The sequence below is a fragment of the Agelaius tricolor genome, unplaced genomic scaffold, assembly GCF_023055355.1.
Source record: "Agelaius tricolor isolate 1412-34295 unplaced genomic scaffold, bAgeTri1.0.p SCAF_18, whole genome shotgun sequence".
Lineage (NCBI taxonomy): Eukaryota > Metazoa > Chordata > Aves > Passeriformes > Icteridae > Agelaius > Agelaius tricolor.
In genome coordinates this window covers 3,160,764-3,178,855 of record NW_027269278.1, presented here as the reverse complement: position 1 = coordinate 3,178,855, position 18,092 = coordinate 3,160,764, and the positions used below count along the sequence as shown (strand labels likewise).

The 18,092-nt window shown below is 51.3% G+C and overlaps 1 protein-coding gene across 1 annotated transcript; it reads right to left on the bottom strand.

Annotated features, from left to right (window-relative positions):
* Positions 1 to 5,955: 5,955 nt before the first annotated feature.
* LOC139597584 (histidine--tRNA ligase, cytoplasmic) lies at positions 5,956 to 18,075 on the bottom strand. The gene is made up of 13 exons (XM_071443038.1): positions 17,919 to 18,075; positions 17,147 to 17,236; positions 15,420 to 15,539; positions 15,182 to 15,277; positions 14,337 to 14,462; positions 12,269 to 12,376; positions 10,526 to 10,624; positions 9,410 to 9,503; positions 9,158 to 9,285; positions 8,832 to 9,074; positions 7,602 to 7,718; positions 7,093 to 7,239; positions 5,956 to 6,461 (listed from the first exon to the last, which is right to left on the bottom strand). The coding sequence occupies exons 1-13, from the start codon at positions 17,994 to 17,996 to the stop codon at positions 6,402 to 6,404; spliced, it is 1,506 nt and encodes a 501-aa protein (XP_071299139.1). The 5' UTR covers positions 17,997 to 18,075; the 3' UTR covers positions 5,956 to 6,401.
* Positions 18,076 to 18,092: the final 17 nt, after the last annotated feature.

Here is an 18,092-nt window from a genome sequence, read left to right as displayed (position 1 = left end):
TGGAGCTCCTTGAGTACTGCTCAGGAAAAAGTCCTTCCAAGCTACAGGTGCCTGATGCAATATTCCAAGATAGGTTGCTATAGGTGGCTACTCCAGACAGTCCTTCATAGCCTCTCCACCTTTTCTTCTTCAGAGCAGTTTTAGGATGTGCAGAATTAATTTTTCATGCTTGGTCTCTCTTTCTTTGCTTGGTCTCATTCATGCATTCCATGGGTAACATGCCCCTGATTTTGTGACACACTCCCTCTCTTTTATGCATTCTAACCTTGCTCACCTGGCCAGAGAACAGCACCAGCTCCATAATCCAGTTTTGCAGTTGTCCACAATAATTTCTGTCTCCTGGTGGCAGCTCATTTTTTGGATACAGGCTTTTTCTTCTGCATCTGTCCAGAGCTACTCAGATTTCTAACACTCCATTCAAGCCCTGTGTCCTTGGGACATTATTTTCCTGACCTAACCCAGCCCACACAGCAGAGCAGGGGAGGCTCATGGCTCCCTAAGTTCAGCTGTGTCTGAGGAGTCCCAGGTGTCACCTTCACTTCTGCTTTCCCCAGACTTCCACCTTTTCCAGGGTGGACCAAGTTCATCATGGTGACTGGTATTGCTCTGGTGTCCTCTGCTGCACATCTCTCCTTGTCCTTATCTCAACACACGTTTCACTTTCAAAAACCACACTCAGCTCATCAGACAGGAGGCAACAACCCCAACACAAACTGTCCCCCTCCTCCTCTGGCTCATCCAAGCCCACCAGGGTGAAGGCAACTCTCTCCTGGCAGTGTCATGAAGCTCAAGGGTGATGATGGCCCTGCTGGTATCAGACTCAGAGCAAGGGAGGAGAAATCTGGGATGGTGCAGAGCAGAACCTGTGGATTGTATGGAATGGCATATGGGATGTTTCATGGGAAGGGGAAGGGGAGGAACCAGGGGAGGAGAAGCATGGGAAGGCAGAAAGAAAAGAGAGGAAATGTTCTGGTGGTGTGTGGGCAGGGGTAGCTATGCTTGCCAGCCTCAGCAGCAGGCTCCAGCACTGCAGGCTGTCCTAGACCCTCATTACATCATCTTTATCTTTGCACTGGTGCTCCCTGTTCAGAGCTGCCTGCCTGAGAGTGGGGAACATTTTGGTGGTTCAAAAGAAGAAAAGGATAAGGAAAGTGTAAGGATAAGAATAAGGAAAGCCTATACCCATGATACTTTTCAGGGAAAGGTGTGAGACATCTTGTAACTCTACAACTCATCATTTTCTGGGGTTGGCCCTGAAGAGTGAGAGATCTGGGTTTGGTTTGGTTTGTGCCTGAAGTAGAGGTACAGTGGCAAGTGTCATTTTTGGTGCTGGGTTAGAAACCAAAACTCTTCTTCTGGCCTGAATGATGAAATCCTGGAGAAGGGGAATAAGGTTTCTCCTTGTAAAGATTGAATTTGTTCTTCCTAGTACAAACACCAGCTAGATCTCTTCACAGTATAAGGGGGATCTCAGCCCCTTTGACACTTCCCTCAAAAAGATAAAAAACCACTCACATGCTTCCTTGGAGCAGTCTGGGTTCTCAGATCTGTCAGCTGCAGATCAAAATTCTCCTAAAGAGGCTCATTACATGAAAACACTCCACAGCTGCAATCAGATCCAGATCTCAGCAGGCCCAGCTCAGTTTTACCTAAGATAACAAATTAGATAACTTGATTCCCAACCAGATCTTTTGTATATGCCAGTTTCCAGGGGATAAACATACAAGGTTTCTCTCTGCACTGCTCCTGAGACAAAAGACAGAATCCCCCTCAAGGAAAATATCCACTTCCCATCAGGTAATTTTTCTGGTGCATGTCTTCATTCACTCTGTAGAAGGAGGTTTCTGATGTGACAGATCAGTAATTTTCAGGTTATGAAAACCCTTCATAAAGAAATCAAGTGAAATATTAGGTAGCAATTCTACTTTTCCACTACCTTCCTCCCAGCTATTGGAAACCCAAGATCATGTTATGCAGCCTAGATTCAGTTATCTGTAGTTATCAAATATCCCTGTCCCAACACCCCACCTGGCAGAAAAAAACACAGTTTAGGCTGTTTCTGTGCTTCCCCCATCACTTATTTCCACCTCAGCTGTGCAAGTCAAGCAGAGACAAAAGGAAGAGGCCACAAGATGAACTAAGACGGGTCCAAGCCAACCCCCTAAATCTATGGAACCAAGAAACAATCCCAGGGTATCACATTTGAAACTGTAATTCCAGTAGGCCTTATTTTTTTTTTTCTTTTCTGTTTTACTGCCTGGTTCCTGTAAACAGCCCTGATTTGCAGAGCTGCTGTGAGCTATTGGCACTGTGGATTTAATTGGTACATGCAGTTCCACCCCATAGCCCACAGAGCTCTCTGGAGCACTGCCTCTTCTCCAAGTTTTTTAAAGAAATGCTGTTAATATCCTCTGATCATTTCACACCTCTCTGATGATGCAGAGTGCAGAAGTACCCATAGTCTCGATTTCTCAAGCTGCTTCACACACACTCAGATAACACATTTAAATTTTGCTGTCACCCACTCCTAATCCATCTCAGGCAGCCTGGGGGTGGGGACTGAGGATGAGGAAATCCATTCCCAGTTTGAAGTGCACACGCTCTGGAACACAAACAATCCATGTGAGGAACTTCTCAAAGGAACTTAAAATCAGCAGCTAAAATGTTGAGTGTTAGTGAGATAAATGCTATTCTTGGCTTCATCTAATTTCTTGCAGACAGTTCTGATGCTTCCCAGAAGCAGCACCTCAGGCCCCAAACAGCTTTAGGGTAGTGCAGAAAGCAGTCAGAGCTCTGCAGCTCTTTAACCACTGGACCAGCAGCGTCCACTGGCTGCTTTCCTTTGCTAATTACAGGATTCCTTCTAGAGATGTGACATTATATCAAGAGGTTCTAAGCATATTTTGACTGCTTTAAACTAAAATCTAAATGACCTCCCTTGCAGCAGTACTGCTCTCTTATTAATTAGTTCCAGCACCTAATGGTTATGATGAGAAAAGACTTGAGGTACATGCTAGAAAGCATCACAAGGAAACATATAAACCTTAAGTGGTATAAATTTATGGGGGGAAATGTTGCATCAGCATCAAACTTCCACTTCAGAAATACCTTTTGTCTTCATTTAAACCAGATAAGAATTAGTGCCTGGTGTTATTACTTAGCATTTTAATAAGAGCACTGTTTAATTTTAATTTTCTCAGTTGAAGACTCTGCAATATACTTCTATTCAGCAGTTTATGAAGAGGAAGCTCCACTGGCCTTATTTTTTAAGATAAAACCCAGATTATCACCTACATTTAAGCATTTGAAACAGTTAATCAGCCCACTGAGGCAATGTCTGAAATCACTGAAGTTTCATATTTTGTATTGCACTAGGTTTGTTCTTTTCTCTTTAGTTATTACCAGAGCCATCAAACAACAACAAAAAATCTGGGTTTCTTTTCATTTTAATGATGAAAGTAGATACTTCATTTACTAAAAAGGTTCAATTCATATTCACTACCTGTGCTCCCAGTTTTAACCCTGCTGGAAGCTTTTATTTCAACAGCCCAATGCTGACATGCACAACCTTTAGAAAAGTGTAACTGCAAACAGAAATTAATGTCTAAAAATGTAATTAAACATTCTAAATGGAAAAGATCAGCAAAGGCGGTTTTCAATGCTCTTCTTTGTCCTTTTCATCATGCATTAAGGTTGAAAAGTACCTCCAAAAATCATTGAGTCCAACCTGTGACCAACCACCACCTTGTCAACCAGACTGGAGCACTGAGTGTTTTGTGCACAATTCCAGAGATGGTGATTTCTTGCCCTGGGCAGCCTGTTCCAGCATTTATCCATCCTTCCCATGAAAAAATTCCTCCTGATGTCCAACAGGAACCTCCCCTGGTGCAGTTTGAGGCCATTTCCTCTTATCCTGTCCCTGGGAGAAGAGTCTGATCTCCACCCTCCACTGAAGACAGTGAGAAAGTCCCTGAGTCTCCTTTTCTGCAACCTGACCCCCCCCCAGCTCCCTCAGCTGCTCCTCAGAGGATTGACACTGCAGACCCTTCCCCAGCTCCATTCCTTTCTCTGGACATGCAACAGCCCCTCAAAATCTTTCTTGCTGTGACAGGCTCAGAACTGGATGCAGCACTCCCAGTGTGGTTTCACCCAGGACAGAGAGGAATTCACTGGCCTGGTCCTGCTGGTCACACTAAGCAGGTACAGGCCAGATGCCCATGGCCTCCTGGCCCTCTGGGGCACACTCTGCCTCACGTTCAGCCACCGTGAGCCAGCACTGCCAGGGCCTTTCCCATCAGGGCAGCTTCCCAGCCCCTCTGCCCCGAGCCTGTGCTGCTCCCATGCACTGCCTCACCTCGCCTTTCAACCACTCCCTCAATTGCCTTATGTACCTTGTCCCTCCATTGATTACGGCTCACCTGCCTTCTCCTCCCCACCCCTCCCTTGCCTTGCCTTACAAAGCTCTCACTTGCCTTGTCCACCATTCCTTTCCTTCTCTTCACTTCCCTTCTCCTCCCCTTCCATGCCTTGATTTCCTTCCCTTGCCTCGCTGTACCAATCCCTCCCTTGCCAGCCTGTTCCATGCCTTGTTTATCTGATCCTTCCCGGCACCGCCTGGGGGTACCTGGACCCACGGGAAGGGCTCCCGGCCTCGCCTGGAGGTACCGGAACCCACGGGAAGGGCTCCCGGCCTCGCCTGGAGGTACCGGAACGCACGGGAAGGGCTCCCGGCCTCGCCCTCCAGCCCTCACCCCCGAGCACTCCCGGCTCCCCTCGGCCGCTCCCCACAGACCCCAAGCCCCGCCCACCCGAACTGAGGCAGCACCCGGCCCGGCCAATCCCGGCCCGCCTTTCTTCGCCTCGTCCAATCACGGCCGCCCTTTCAATCCGGCCGCCTTCCCGCCAAACTCTGCCCGCTCAGCCGCGGTCCCGCTCCTCAGCCGGGCCCCGCCTCCCCGCACGCCTGAGGCGCCGCTCCGGGAGACGGCGGAGGCGCGGCCTCGCTGCGGCAGCCCGCGGCAGGTGCTTCTGGGGCCCAGGAAGGGCCGGCGGGGACTCCCCGTTCGGACCCGGCTGGGAGCTCTCCTCGGGGAAGGAGGGGACGGCGGGGAGCGGGCGGGGCCGGCTCCCGGAGCGGCGGAGGCAGGGCCTGAGGGGAGAGCGGAGCTCAGGGAAATGAGCGGGGCGGGAACAGGCGGGCCGGGAGTGGCTGGGCCGGGCATGCCCTGTGAATGTGATTGGCTGGGCCGGGCATGCCCTGTGAATGTGATTGGCTGGGCCGGGCCGCGCTGTGCCGACAGGAGGTTATAAATGCGGTGTACAGGTGAGCACCGGTGACAGTGCGGCAGCGCGGACGCGGGTAGAGGCGAGAGCTGCAGCGCCGGCCCGAGGCAACCTTAGAACTCTTCACAGAGCTCCCATCGGGCCACGGGGCAAGGCAGGGATTGGCAAAGTCTAACAAGGGAGGCCTTGCATACCCCTTCCTTGCTTTGTTCTGCCTCTGCCTCCTTGTCCTACCTTTTCCTAGCCTTTTCTAACCTTGCTTTCCCTGCCACTTCCCTGTCTTGTCCTTTTATGCACAGAAAAGATGCATTGTTTCTTTATTCATGTCTAACACTTGTTTAGAGAGCCATAGGTTTAAAAACTGACCTGTTTTAGGGACATCAGGTAAAATGTGTGGCTCAGCAGCGAAGGGGGCCGGGGGGCAGACCCTGAGCCACCCACAGGAGATTGGGGGCTCTGTCACACCCGTGACTGGGAGGTCGCTCATGGAGCCTCACGTGGCTGTCGGGCTTGGCTCTGCACCTGTCACAGGGCTGGCAGCACCAGGGGTATCCAGAGGGAGGAGGAAACATTATGGCTGCAGAAACATCCACAATGACCTTTAAAGAACAGCTTGGGCTTAACGAGGCAGGTGAGCAAATCCCTGCCCCGAGCAGCAAGCAGAGACAGGAGTCACAGCAGGGGACAGACAGATTTATTATGTTTCTGGGAGCAGCGCCATTACATGTTGCTGGGGATAAGGTCACCCCCTGCAGCCAGAGCAGAGAGATGGGCTGGGATGGTTATTCAAAGTGATGGGAACAAGAAGCTGCAGCCAAACCCCCGGGATCTGCTGCCAGCGTGCTGCTCCATGGGTCGCTGCGGCATTCGTGCAGCCAGCATCTGCCACAGCCACTTCCACAACATCTTCCCAGCAACATCTCAAGGGCCAGGGCATGGCACAGGAGTCAGTGCAGCCTCTTGGCTCCCACCAGGGAAGGAAGGGCTTAAGACAAGAATAAATACAGCTTTCAAAGTCACCCTGACACCCCACCCACTGCTGCACAGCCTGGTGAAGGCGTTTACGGAAGGAGATCTGTCAGCTGGAATCCAGCAAAGGAGCAGAGGCATCTGAAGGGTTAACACTGACTCGTTCGTATCCTGATCTCCTCCACCAGGCTCTCCCTTCGAACATTGACCTACACGAGGGAAACAAAAAGTTCCTTCAATACAACTCCAGCAGCTTGACATGTCACCACAGTCGTGGCCCTGTGTCTCAGGAGGTCACACCAAGGTGTCACCAGCCTCTCTACAGGGATCAGGTGGGCTGCAGTAGCCACAGAGCTGAACCTGTAAGAGCAGGCACACACCAGCAACCCCAATAAACCCTCTCCTGCATAATGGTTGTGAGAAAGATGCTCTTCCCACACTTTCCTATTGGCTCCTAAGTTACTGATCTATGCAGTGATCTTAGCCAGTGACCTAGGCACTGATTCCAGTGCTGCCTGTTTTGGGAATCTGTCCTGAGGGAACAGGCACAGAGCAGCCCTGCAGTTCAGGGCTAACCAAGTTCTGTTCAGTCTCACTCATTCCAAGAGCACCACTGAATCACCCCTGCATGCTCCAGGCTCCTGAACTGAGCAGTTCAAGGAGGCCACGTGATAGGAAACTCCCCAGAGCTGGGCACAACAGCACTCCATGACTCCAGGGAGCTGCATGGGGCAAGGAACTGAAATATGGGGTGTTACAGAACTTGCTGGAAACACCACTGGGTCTGGAGGGTCGGGCTGAAGGGTCACATAGCCAACCCCACCGTGCCACAGGCCGTACCTCCTCCCTGGTTGCCACGATCCGCAGCTTGACAACTCCATCTTTGAGCTCCTGCTCACCCACAATGGCAACGAGAGGGATGCCTGTCTCCTCACAGTACTGCAGCTGATTCAGCAGCTTGGGGTTCTTCTTGTACAGCATCTCTGCCTGGGAGAAAGCCAGAGCACAAATCAAACTGGGATGTTTCACTGGACCCCTTCAAGCAGGCACTGCTGGGCCAGTCTGGTGAGTGTGAGGTTGTGTGGTGGGGACAGGATGGACTCCTGGAGAAGGCTGGGCACCAGCTTCCACAAGGCCTTGCAGTTACAGGGCTAACCAAGTCCTGCTGCCCAGCCCTTCCTGGACAGCCCATGATTTGGGACACTGAGAAGAGGAAGGCTCCATTCAGGAAGGCAGTGTCTGCTCCCCACCTGCTCCCTGTAACTCCTTCCCAAAGCAAAGCCAGATCTGCTCCATTCCCAGACAGAGTGAACCAGGCAGCTCTTGGCTTTGCCATCAGCCAGTCATACCTTGATTCCAGCATCCCACAGTTCAGAGATGAGCTTCAGTCGCTCTTCAAGGAGCTTCTTTTGGGCAGAAGCCACCAGCACCTGTGTCTCTGTTGTCCTGATCTTTTCCTCAGAGGCCTAGACAGGGGACAAGACCCAGAAGATGCCACAGACACACCAAGACACCTGAGATTCTACGGGCAGGATGGCTCACCACTCAGCTCCATCAATCTAACAGTGAAAAGGACTGGGCTCAGAGGGATCAACAGCCTTAACTCAGAGTCAGAGAAATCCCACAGATCCCATCCTAGAGCAGAATCAACTGTCAATGATGCGTGCTTAACACAGCCTCCCTCATGTTTCTCCACACCCAAGGGCCTCCTAAATATCTGCTCCAAGCAGCTCAGAAGCAACACACTCAGGAGAAGGTGGACACAGGCAGGTGCTTGCTCTTTAGCTGAGGTTCAAACCATGGGTTAAACAGCAGCAAGCTGAATGCTCCACCAGCCCCTCTGGCAGATGTTGGATACTCCATGTGGCATTTCCCTGCTGCCTTGCTGAAGGGAGAAGCTTTTAAAAGGTCACCTGCAAAGGAACAAACCTGGCCAGGACTGGAGGTGGTGGGGGAGGAATTCAGTTTCTATTTAGAAATTCCAGTTGTGTCTGGCTGCTGAGAGAGAACTAACACCAGGCTTCTGGGGGAGGGGAACATGTAGCCCATTTTGGGAGCTTACAAAGACCTATTTAACACCCATTGATTGGAATGGAGAACAGTACAACTTTGAGGACAGGGATGAGGAAAAATCTATCTGGGAAACCCCTAGAGGCATTGCTGTTCCTGCCCTGGAACATGTGGTACCTGTCTGGTCTCTGCAGTGCCACAGGCAGGACAAATAGATGTGTGAGGCTGCTGCCTCACCGAGGAGGATGTGGGCTCACATGGCTGCCTAATGCAGTGGGGAGCACTAAGGTACCTGCCCCTGCTGAAGATTCAAGTGCCCCCACCAGCTGCAGCTGGAGAAGCCATGCCTAAGGGCTGTGGGAAGAAGGCTCTTGTTCTCAGTGGGAGCCTCAGATACCATCCACCAGGCCAGAGAGAACTGGAGGTTATATCCTGCTTCTGACTCCTGGTGCAGAGCACAGCATTGGCCAGGCTGGCTTCTCCAAAGGCTGGGGCAAGGAACACTCACTTCAGCATCTGCTGGAGTGGGGGATTAACCATGCTCACAGCTCAGCACCAAAGGCACCCACCTCCAGTCTCTGTTCCAGGATGGAGAAGATGCGCTCGATGCCGATGCTGACCCCCACGCAGGGCACCTTGCGGCCCTTGGCATCAAACATGCCCACCAGCCCGTCATAGCGGCCGCCTCCGGCCACGCTGCCAACGCTGAGCGGCTCCTCCAGGTGCTCGTTGTCCTGCTGCAGCAGCACAGCCTCAAAGATCACCCCCGTGTAATAGTCCAGGCCCCGCGCCAGGCTCAGGTCGAAGGAGATCTGCGGGGCACAAGGGCGGCCCCGTCACCGCCCGCTCGGGGCCCAGCGGGGCAGCTCCCCCTCCTGCCCCCACAGCTCCTCACCTTCCCTGTGATGCCAAACAGGGTCAGGTACTCAAACAGCAGCTTCATGTCCCCCAGCCCTTCCTTGGCCACCTTGTTCTGGGATAGCTTTGGGTCCTGGAGAAGCTGCTCGATCAGGTCCAGCCCACCTGTGAGGAACAGCCGTGCCTCAGCTGTGCCAGGGCAGCAGCACCAGGGCCAGCCGGGGCTGTGCCCTGCACCTTCCATCCCCAGCCCTGAACAAGGCCAAGGGCAGCACCCCCTGGTGCTCACCGTGGAGCTGGACATACTCCCCGATGCGATCGGCAGCCTCGGGAGAGAGCCCCTTCTCTCCCACCATCTCACTCCTCACTTCTTCCCATGGCACCTGTCAGGGGAGAGAAGGGCATCAGCCACTGCACCAGGGACATGGGCTCTCCTCTGCATGGCAGAATCCCACCATCATGGTTAGAAGGTGCATGACAGCAGTAGCAGCTCTCAGAGCACAGTCATGTGTGCATAACTCCATTTCTTGTACCTCTGCACAGCCTGTCTGTATCTCAACCCTATAAAAATACTTCTAGTTTGATTTCTGGCCAGAATCAAATATCAGCACTGTATAACCACCAAGTCTGAGACCCATCTTGCTGCTGTGGTTTCCCTGGTTAGGTATTTAGTCATAAAGACCACTCAGGAAAGTGTTGCTGGTCATGGAATCACCTGGAAAGGTGTGAGGTATTGCTTGGGTAATGGAAAAAACCCAGTGGAAGCATAACATGCTGCCATCTTCCCACTGACCACAAGTCAGAGAACCAGCATCTTGATCTCATCCAGCTGCCCTGAGATAAATCACAAGGAAATGATCCCATCAGAAAGAAGCCCAGTGCTCCCTTCCCATTGCTTTTCCACACGTACACAGCCCCAAACTCCAAACTCTGGTCATGCCTCTGCAATGCATCTCTGCTAACAGGGCTGTGAGTGAGACCCCCTCCAGTTGCCTGATGAGTCCTCCACAGGAAAAGGCAGTTCACCCTTCAACAAAGGACCATGACCACATGTGATGACACACAAGCTGCTGGTTTTAACATGCCCTAGCCTAATTTGGTGCAGGTTTTCATGAGCCTGGTTCATAACCACCAACACCTTGAGCAGGTAAAGATTTGGGATATTAAATCTCCTATGTGAAGAGCATTTTTCCCCTCCCATCTTTCTTTTTATCAGGACCTCATGGGATAACAAAGCAGAGGATCCACTCTTCCTATGTGAATGCTGTGCCCTGCACTATCCCCTCCAGGGAAAGGTGGAACCACCTGGATGCTTATCAGCATTTTGCAGCCAATTCTCATAGACCATGGCTCATTCACTGAGACTCCAGCAGCAGCAGATGCAGCCTGGAGCTCCAGCCCATACCTTATCCAGCTTGTCAACACTGGAGCAGATGGTTCGGAATTTGCTGTCCGGGACCCCACACACTGCAAACATCCCATCAAGGATGCGCCGGTCGTTGACCTGGGGAAAGGGAGAACATCAGGAATTATGAACTCAAGCAGATGCTTCAGCCTTGTCCTGCTTCACTCCCTGTAGCTTTAAGCATGGAAGAGAATATAGGAGACGTATATGAAGGGGGGGTTTTGCTATTTGTCATTTCTGTTTCCCATTCTTGGGGAGCTGAGCTTCCCAGAGCAGAGCAAATGGCACAACTGACATCTACCAAGCCTGGGCAGAGCCATCCCATTCTTTCTAGAGCTGTCCAGACACCTCCACTCAACAGAGAAAAAAAACCATCAGGGCCTATGAGTCCCCTCATGTGGACATGTAAAACCAGCTCGGGAACAGACCACAGCCAAGGAGATGAATTCAGAGTATTACCTTACACTATCAGCCTAAAACAAAAGGGAAATCTGATTATATTAAATCTTCAATGAGGATTTATTTTTTAATTATAGTATAGTGAATTCTATAGCTTAATTATGCTCTGTAAGAGCACATAGTTAAGGCCAAAGACTCAGCTGCATTCAACATTTCCATGGGTAGTGAGAATGTCTACAATTAGTTAGGAACAAAGAAACTGCACAGGAATTTGGAATCCCCCAGCATCAACATAAACCAGAAAGTGCCTTGTGGGAGACAAGAATAACCACAGCAGGTTATTCTGTGGCTCCCCACTGCAGGAGTGTCTGCACCCTCAAAGGCACCACTGCCCAAACCCAGTTCCTTCATCTCACCTGAGACAGGTGCAAGGGGAAGAACCTGGCCCCTGCTCCATGGGGCTGCAATAGGAGCACAACATCCAGCCTGCAGTGCCCAGGAATGGCCCAGCTCCAGGTCCCTCATAGATCCCACTGCCCTCCTCTGCATCCAGCACTCCTACCCATTGCTCTACTGCACCTGTGCACTCTTCCCATCCTGCCTCACCTACACACTGAGCACCATCTGCTGCCATCCCAAGGGAACAGAGGTGTCTGGAAGCAAATAGCAGGCTCAGCCTACAGTAGGGCACAACTCTTGGTCTAGAAAATGCTTCAGCTCCAAAAAGGACTTGGTGGAAAGGCAGGAGTCTGCAGGCAACACCACACACACAGAGCAGATACCCCTGCTGGGATAAGGGCAGGAATCCTGGACCAGAGCCTGTTTTACTGCAGGCAGTGAATATGACAATCACCTGCTTAGATAGATATTAGGAAGACATTTTTTATTATAGAGGTGGTGAGGCCCTGGCACAGGTTGTCCAGAGAAGCTGTGACTGCCCCACTCCTGCAAGTGCTCAGGACCAGGCTGGACAGGGCTTAGAACAACCTAGGATAGTGGAAGGGGTCCCTGCCCATGGCAGGGTAATGGAACTGGATTATATTTAAGGTCCCTTCCAACCCAGCCTATTCTATCATTGTAGCTGGCTGCTGGAATTTTGCAAGGGACTGTGGCTAGTTCTGGAGAGAACACTGTCAGCTGCAGCCTCAGGAAAACTCCTGTCATTCCCAGCTCAAAGCAAATCCAAGTGGAGGTCCAATCTTTAACACAAGGGGAAGCTTCCAGGCAGAGAGGAGGGACAAACTTCTGGGTCAGGCCTTAGAGTGGGAGCAGGTGCCACTGTGTAAAAGCACAGAACAATGACCATGCTTCCCACCATGGCACAGAGAACCCAGCCAGTCTCACCTTGATGACAAAGTCCCCGAGCTGCAGGTCACTGAGGATCTCGTGCACAATCTTCAGGCACTCGGCATCGGGAATCATGGGGTCAAACTGCCCGGCAATGTCAAAGTCCTGGGGGCACAGGAAAAGGCAGTGAGCAACTCAGCACCACAGCATGGCTGCAGAAAAACACCTTCAGCTGCTGGGAACAGCAGTTTGTATACAAAACCCTACAGAACTGGGATGTCAGGGAGCATTATCCCTTACAGAGTCAGTCTAGAAGGGACAGGATGTGGGTAAGGGCCTCTACCATGGAAGGCAGCAGTGCTCTCATGTCCACTGCATTTCAAAGAGTTTGCACACTGCAGCTGCTGTGTGATACTCTGAAACAGAGATCCTCAAAAAACAACAAAAGGAGGAGCAGCAGTAAATAAATAGAACAAAGGAACCAGAAAGAAGAGGAAAAATTACTTCTCATTTGCTATGACCTAAATGCCAAATGTTTGGCCTTGATTCCTAGGATGCTTTTTTTAATACACATGCCAACCAAGTTAATGATTAGGGAAGGCAGAAGAAGGAAAACCAGAGTTTCAATTGCTAAGACAGAAAAAGCAATCAGGAACCCTGAGTGGTCCCCACCAGAGATCACCACGTGAACTAACACACAGAAGAACCAAAGCCCAATATCAAGAAGCTTTAATAGGCTGGTATCCCATGACTGGAAACAACATCAGTGTTCAGAGAGAAATGAAACACAGAGGCAAGAGAGCCCATCTTCAATTCCTGTTTAGGAATCCCCAAATGCAAAGTCTTCTGTGAGATTTTGGGTTCAAGAATACTTTTTGTTATGTGGATATATTTCAATAGGGCTTCACCAAGCTCTCAAAATAAACAGGGGCATTGGAGGAAGAGATGGGATCACACAGTTAATTCCTGATCAGCTGAGTGCAAAAAGGGCTGATGCAATCCTTGGGAAAGTTGGGTGAGGAAGTACAGGAAGTGTACAGGAAGTCAGGAAAGTGCTGATATCGCTGTAAATGGCACAGATGAAATGTCATTGAAAAAAAAAACCAAAAAAACAGGGGCTGGTGAATTATATTGAAGAAAAGCTGCAGGAAAAGGTCCTAGGCTGAGAAAAGAATGAAAACATATCCAAGGAGAGAAGGTAACAGAGGTAACAGAGCTTGATTTATATGGTCTAAGGAGGGGAAGATTTCTCTAAACATTTCCCAAATGTTTACCTGGGAAAGGGGTAGAATAGATATCAAGGGATGATAGTTAGTATTTTAAGAGCTGAACTCTTTAAACTAGAGGAAGGAAACAATCAGATACAAATAAATTTAGCCTGGATATTAGGAGACCATTTCTAGCTATCCTAGGAGTGAGATCTTGGAGTAGATGAGACAGGAGGCAATGACCCCAAGTCATCTGGAAACAGGAATCACCAAGCCAAAGCTGGAAGGTATTCCCAAGGGTTGTATAATGAAATAGGAATATTCTCAAACAAAATAAATAGTTTGCAATATGAGTCCCTGGGGACTGTGTCAATAGAGCAGAGCAAAGCTGTTGTTCCCTAGGGCTGCCCTGAGAGAGCCATGAAAGAAATTGTTTTGTTACTTGTTCTGTAATTTGGGTTTTCCCTTCCTTTGAAGTTAGAACTGAGTAAACATGGAAGGGGAAGTACGGTATGTTACTGCCTTGCCTGGTCGGTATGTCCTGCTAACACACCCAGAGCTGAACTGTTTTCCAGATTTGGGATCAGAAGGAAATTCTTCCCCACCACCCATCCAGCAAGCACTGTGGGATGGAGCAAGGAGCTGCCCTCCCAAACAGTGCAAAGGAGGTGATACCTGGGGGCTCTATGAAGTTCCACACCACGCCAGCACTGTGCCACAGCTGTCACACCCACTCTCCCATTCTCCAGCTGTTTTTCACACTCATAAGGACACACTAAGGAGAAGATTAGTGGATCCTTCAGAGCTTTCCACAGGCACAGGTAAGGGTAACACAGCTGTTATTCTGACAGTGCTATGTGTCCACAGGCACTGCCCAGCCCAGAGCCTGTCCCAACAGTGTCCCTGCCCACACTCACACACTGGTAGAACTCGCGGTAGCGGCCCCGGGTCATGGCCGGGTTGTCCCTCCTGTACACCTTGGCAATGTGGTAGCGCTTGATGTTGGTGATCTTGTTCATGGCCAGGTAGCGAGCAAAGGGCACCTGAGACAGAGTTCAGGATGAACACGAGAAGGGATCATCCCCCCAGTTGTCAGTCAGAGGCAGCACTGGGTCCTCACTGCCTCCCACACAGCAAAGAACTGCTAAGAGACAGCTGGATTCCTCCCAGCTCCCCAAGGTCTCCACATGCTGCCTCCAAGTGTCCCCTGAGGATTCTTCCAGCAGCACCTTGGGCTGGATCTCAGTCTCACATGGGCTGTGTACTGCAGCAGCCTGCTCTGGGAACCCTGCCTGGAGAAACCACACTCACACAGATCTTCTGTACTTCCACACACATGGGGCATGAAGCTGTGTCAGGAGAGGGTCAGGCTGGATGCCAGGAAAAGGTTCTTCCCCCAGAGGGTTGTTGGGAACGGGCACAGGCTCCCCAAGGAAGTGGTCATGGCACCAGACCTGAGAGAACTCAAGGAGTGTTTGGAAAATGCTCTCAGCCACTTGGCTGGAGTGTCCTGTGCAGGGTCAGGAGTGGGACTTAATGATCCTTGGGGTCATTTCCAACTCAGGATATTCCATGATTCTATGCATTCCTTCACCAAACAGAAGCAATGCAGAGTAAATAACCAAGCAAGGGTTCTGCACCACTGAACCACACTGCCTGCTCATGCTCTCCTGTCAGTTTGGGGTCCCTCCTCCCCCTCAGGACAGTGCTACCCCAAAAGGAGGGCTGCCAAGGCCCCTCAGCACCAGCTGTGGCAGGATACTGTCAGGTCATAGCGCAGGGACAGCAGCTCTCCTCCCTGATCCTTTAGATCGTAGATGAGCTTCGAGTCTTCCCCGTATTTCCCTGTCAGTGTCTCCTATAACAAAACACACGAACAAACAGCATCTTCAGTGACAGGGATCAGCCCCAGAGCACACAGAAAGCAAGGAGAGAAAGGGAGAATGCCTAGGAAGGGAAGGAAACTCAGCTCTCAGCCAGCCTGCTGTGTCCTCACCCACCTTCAGCTCAAACACTGGCGTGTCGATGACCTCGGCCCCGTGGCGCTTGAAGCAGGAGATGATGGCTTTGAAGGCCCTCTCACGGATGGCCATTTCCTTGGGGCCAAAATCCCGGGTGCCCTGGGGTGAGGGAACAAAAGGAGCAAAGGATACTTTGGGTTAGAGGCGTGACATGAGAAAGATGCTGCCATATTGCTAACAAAACCAGAGAGAGCAGGTCCAGACAGCAGATATTGGTAAACAGCACTAAAAACGTTAGAAAACATCAGGACACAGCTCAGACAGAGTCTGCCATGGTCTGCAGAGTGAAACCTGAGTCAGGAGTTTCACAGTACAGGAAAGAAAGGGGATAAAACAGATCCAGCAGTCAGAGTTCAGTGCTTTCGAGCCTGACAGTGCAAGCAGGACCTGTCCTCAGCTCTGATGCAGACCTGTTAGCCAGACCCCTGCCCAGTGAGCCCCCCCAAAGGTGGAAACAGAGGACAGACATGCTCTGAAACTGTGCAATAACCATCAGCTCTGCACTTTCCAAACAGAGAGAAAAATCACCTTTCAAAATGCAACACCTGTGAAATGTCTGTCTACAATTCACAGGGCCATGCACCCTTTCCGTTTCTTTGGTGTCAAGGATCACTGAATTATTTCAATGACCCACCTTCATGCTCTCAGTAACATAAAATCATTGTTATTAGCTAGACCTCCAACTTCCACTTTACAAAAACCTCTTAGGCAGGAGGAAGCACCCCCACCCACAGATCACTCAGGTGGCCTTCAGCTGCCTTTGGCAAGCCTGAGATAGGCTGGAAACACAATTGAGCTGCAAAATCCCCTCCTCCACACTTTAAAACAGTGAAATACCCTTCCACTTTCCAGGCATCACACCACAATTACATTCAACAAAACATATCATAAAGGAAATAGACAAAGGGACAGTTTTGAGACTTTTAAATATTGGGAATAAATTCTTCCCTGTGAGGTTGCCCAGAAAAGCTGTGACTGCCCCATCCCTAGAAGTGTCCCAGGCCAGGCTGGATGGGGCTTGGAGCAACCTGGGATAGTGGAAGGTGTCCCTGCCATGGCAGGGAGGTGGAATAAGATGAGCTTTAAGGTCCTTCCAACCCAAACCACTCCATGTGTTTATGATTTCCTATGTCAGTGGCATCACCATAGCCTGATTTGTTTGTGAACAGATTCATAACTGTCTCCACAGCACAGCATGGGAGCAGGTGGTCTCTGATCAGCTGCCAGTGGTGAAACATTCAGGTTACAAAGTATTTCAGCAGAAATTGCATTATGGACACTATTCTTAGGGGCCTGGAGGCTGAAAAACCACTTGTAAAGGAAGGGTCCTTCCAATAGAGGACATAAATTCCAGCAGCTGGCCAGACCTGTTCAGTAAATGAGCCCCTCAGACCAAGGACAGATATGAGCCCTCTCACACTGAGGGCCTACAATAATTAGGAGGGAATTTCCTGACCACACCAGCAGTGGTTGGAATGTCACAGAAGCACCCAGAAGTCTCTAAGATGGTGAGTATCCAGGCTGAATGCCGTCAGGAAATGTTTCCATCCCTCTCCCCCTTGTTGCTAAAAGTGAAAGTGGAAACAGAAATGTGAACAAAGACAGGTGTGGCCATGCTGGACCTTGGCCCACAGAAGTGTGGGGGGTGCTGGCTGTGTGTGTGGAGGAGGACATGCACACAGAGGGGCACAGGAGAGGGGAGTTACCTTCGGGGTCTTCAGCACAAACTTGTGCTTCCCCTCATCTGTCCCCAGCTGCGCCTTCATCTCGAGCAGCTTTGCCACTTCCTTTGCAATCTGGGGATGGAGAAGGAGGGAGCTGGGGATAAGACCACCCACCAGCCCCAGCCCATGCCGTCCCCAGTACCTTCAACCTCAGCATTCCCAGCGTACCTGGACTCCACAGCCTCAATACACCCACTATTCCCAGTTTCTCAGCAACCAGAGGGACATTCCCTGCTCCTCTCCAGCACTTCCCACTTCTCAAACAAGCACCCCTATCTCAGCAACGCAAACACCCCCACCATTCCCTGACTCCCACGACCTCCATTACCACCCACAGCTACGTCCCCATTCCTACCCCCACCACCACCAGCTCCTGCTACACGCACCAGCATCAGCTGTTTCCAGCATCCTCCTCCCAAGCATCCTTCCCTTCCATCTAACACCGCTATCCCCGGTTCCCACCACGAGTCTCCTCTGCACCCTCAGCCCTTCCATTTCCCAGCGCTGCACTTCCCACCCTTCCCGACCCCTCTTCCCAATGCCCCAGCCCAGGCCCGAGCGTCCCCACACCGGCATTCCCAGTTCTCCCCCCACCCTCAGCCCCGCCGCCCTCTCCCTGCCCAGCACCGGTGCCCGCAGCTCCCCAAGCCCCTCTTGCCCATCCCAACACGGCCCCCGTTCTCATTCCCCGCCGCTCCCAGCCATACTGCTGCTCTCCCGGCACCCCATTCCGGGAGCACCGGAGCTCCCGCACCTCGTCAGCATCGGCCTTGTCCTGTTTGAGCCTCCGCACGGTCTCCGCCTGGGCCCGCACCGCCGCCTCCTCCGCCATGGCGAAGCCGCGCCCGCCCCGCGCACGCGCAATTCCCGCGCCGCCGCTGCCGCCGCGCACGCGCAGCGCCGCCAGCGCGGGGAAGTGAAAACCGGA

Bases quoted from the DNA above. Each gene is read 5' to 3' on its own strand.
- LOC139597584 (XM_071443038.1), bottom strand. From the start codon at position 17,996: ATGGCGGAGGAGGCGGCGGTGCGGGCCCAGGCGGAGACCGTGCGGAGG. The intron at 12,377-14,336 runs GTGAGTGTGGGC...CTGTGCCCCCAG, and splicing joins ACCGCGAGTTCTACCAGTGT to GACTTTGACATTGCCGGGCA. The intron at 9,075-9,157 runs GTGAGGAGCTGT...TGTGCCCCGCAG, and splicing joins TGTTTGGCATCACAGGGAAG to ATCTCCTTCGACCTGAGCCT.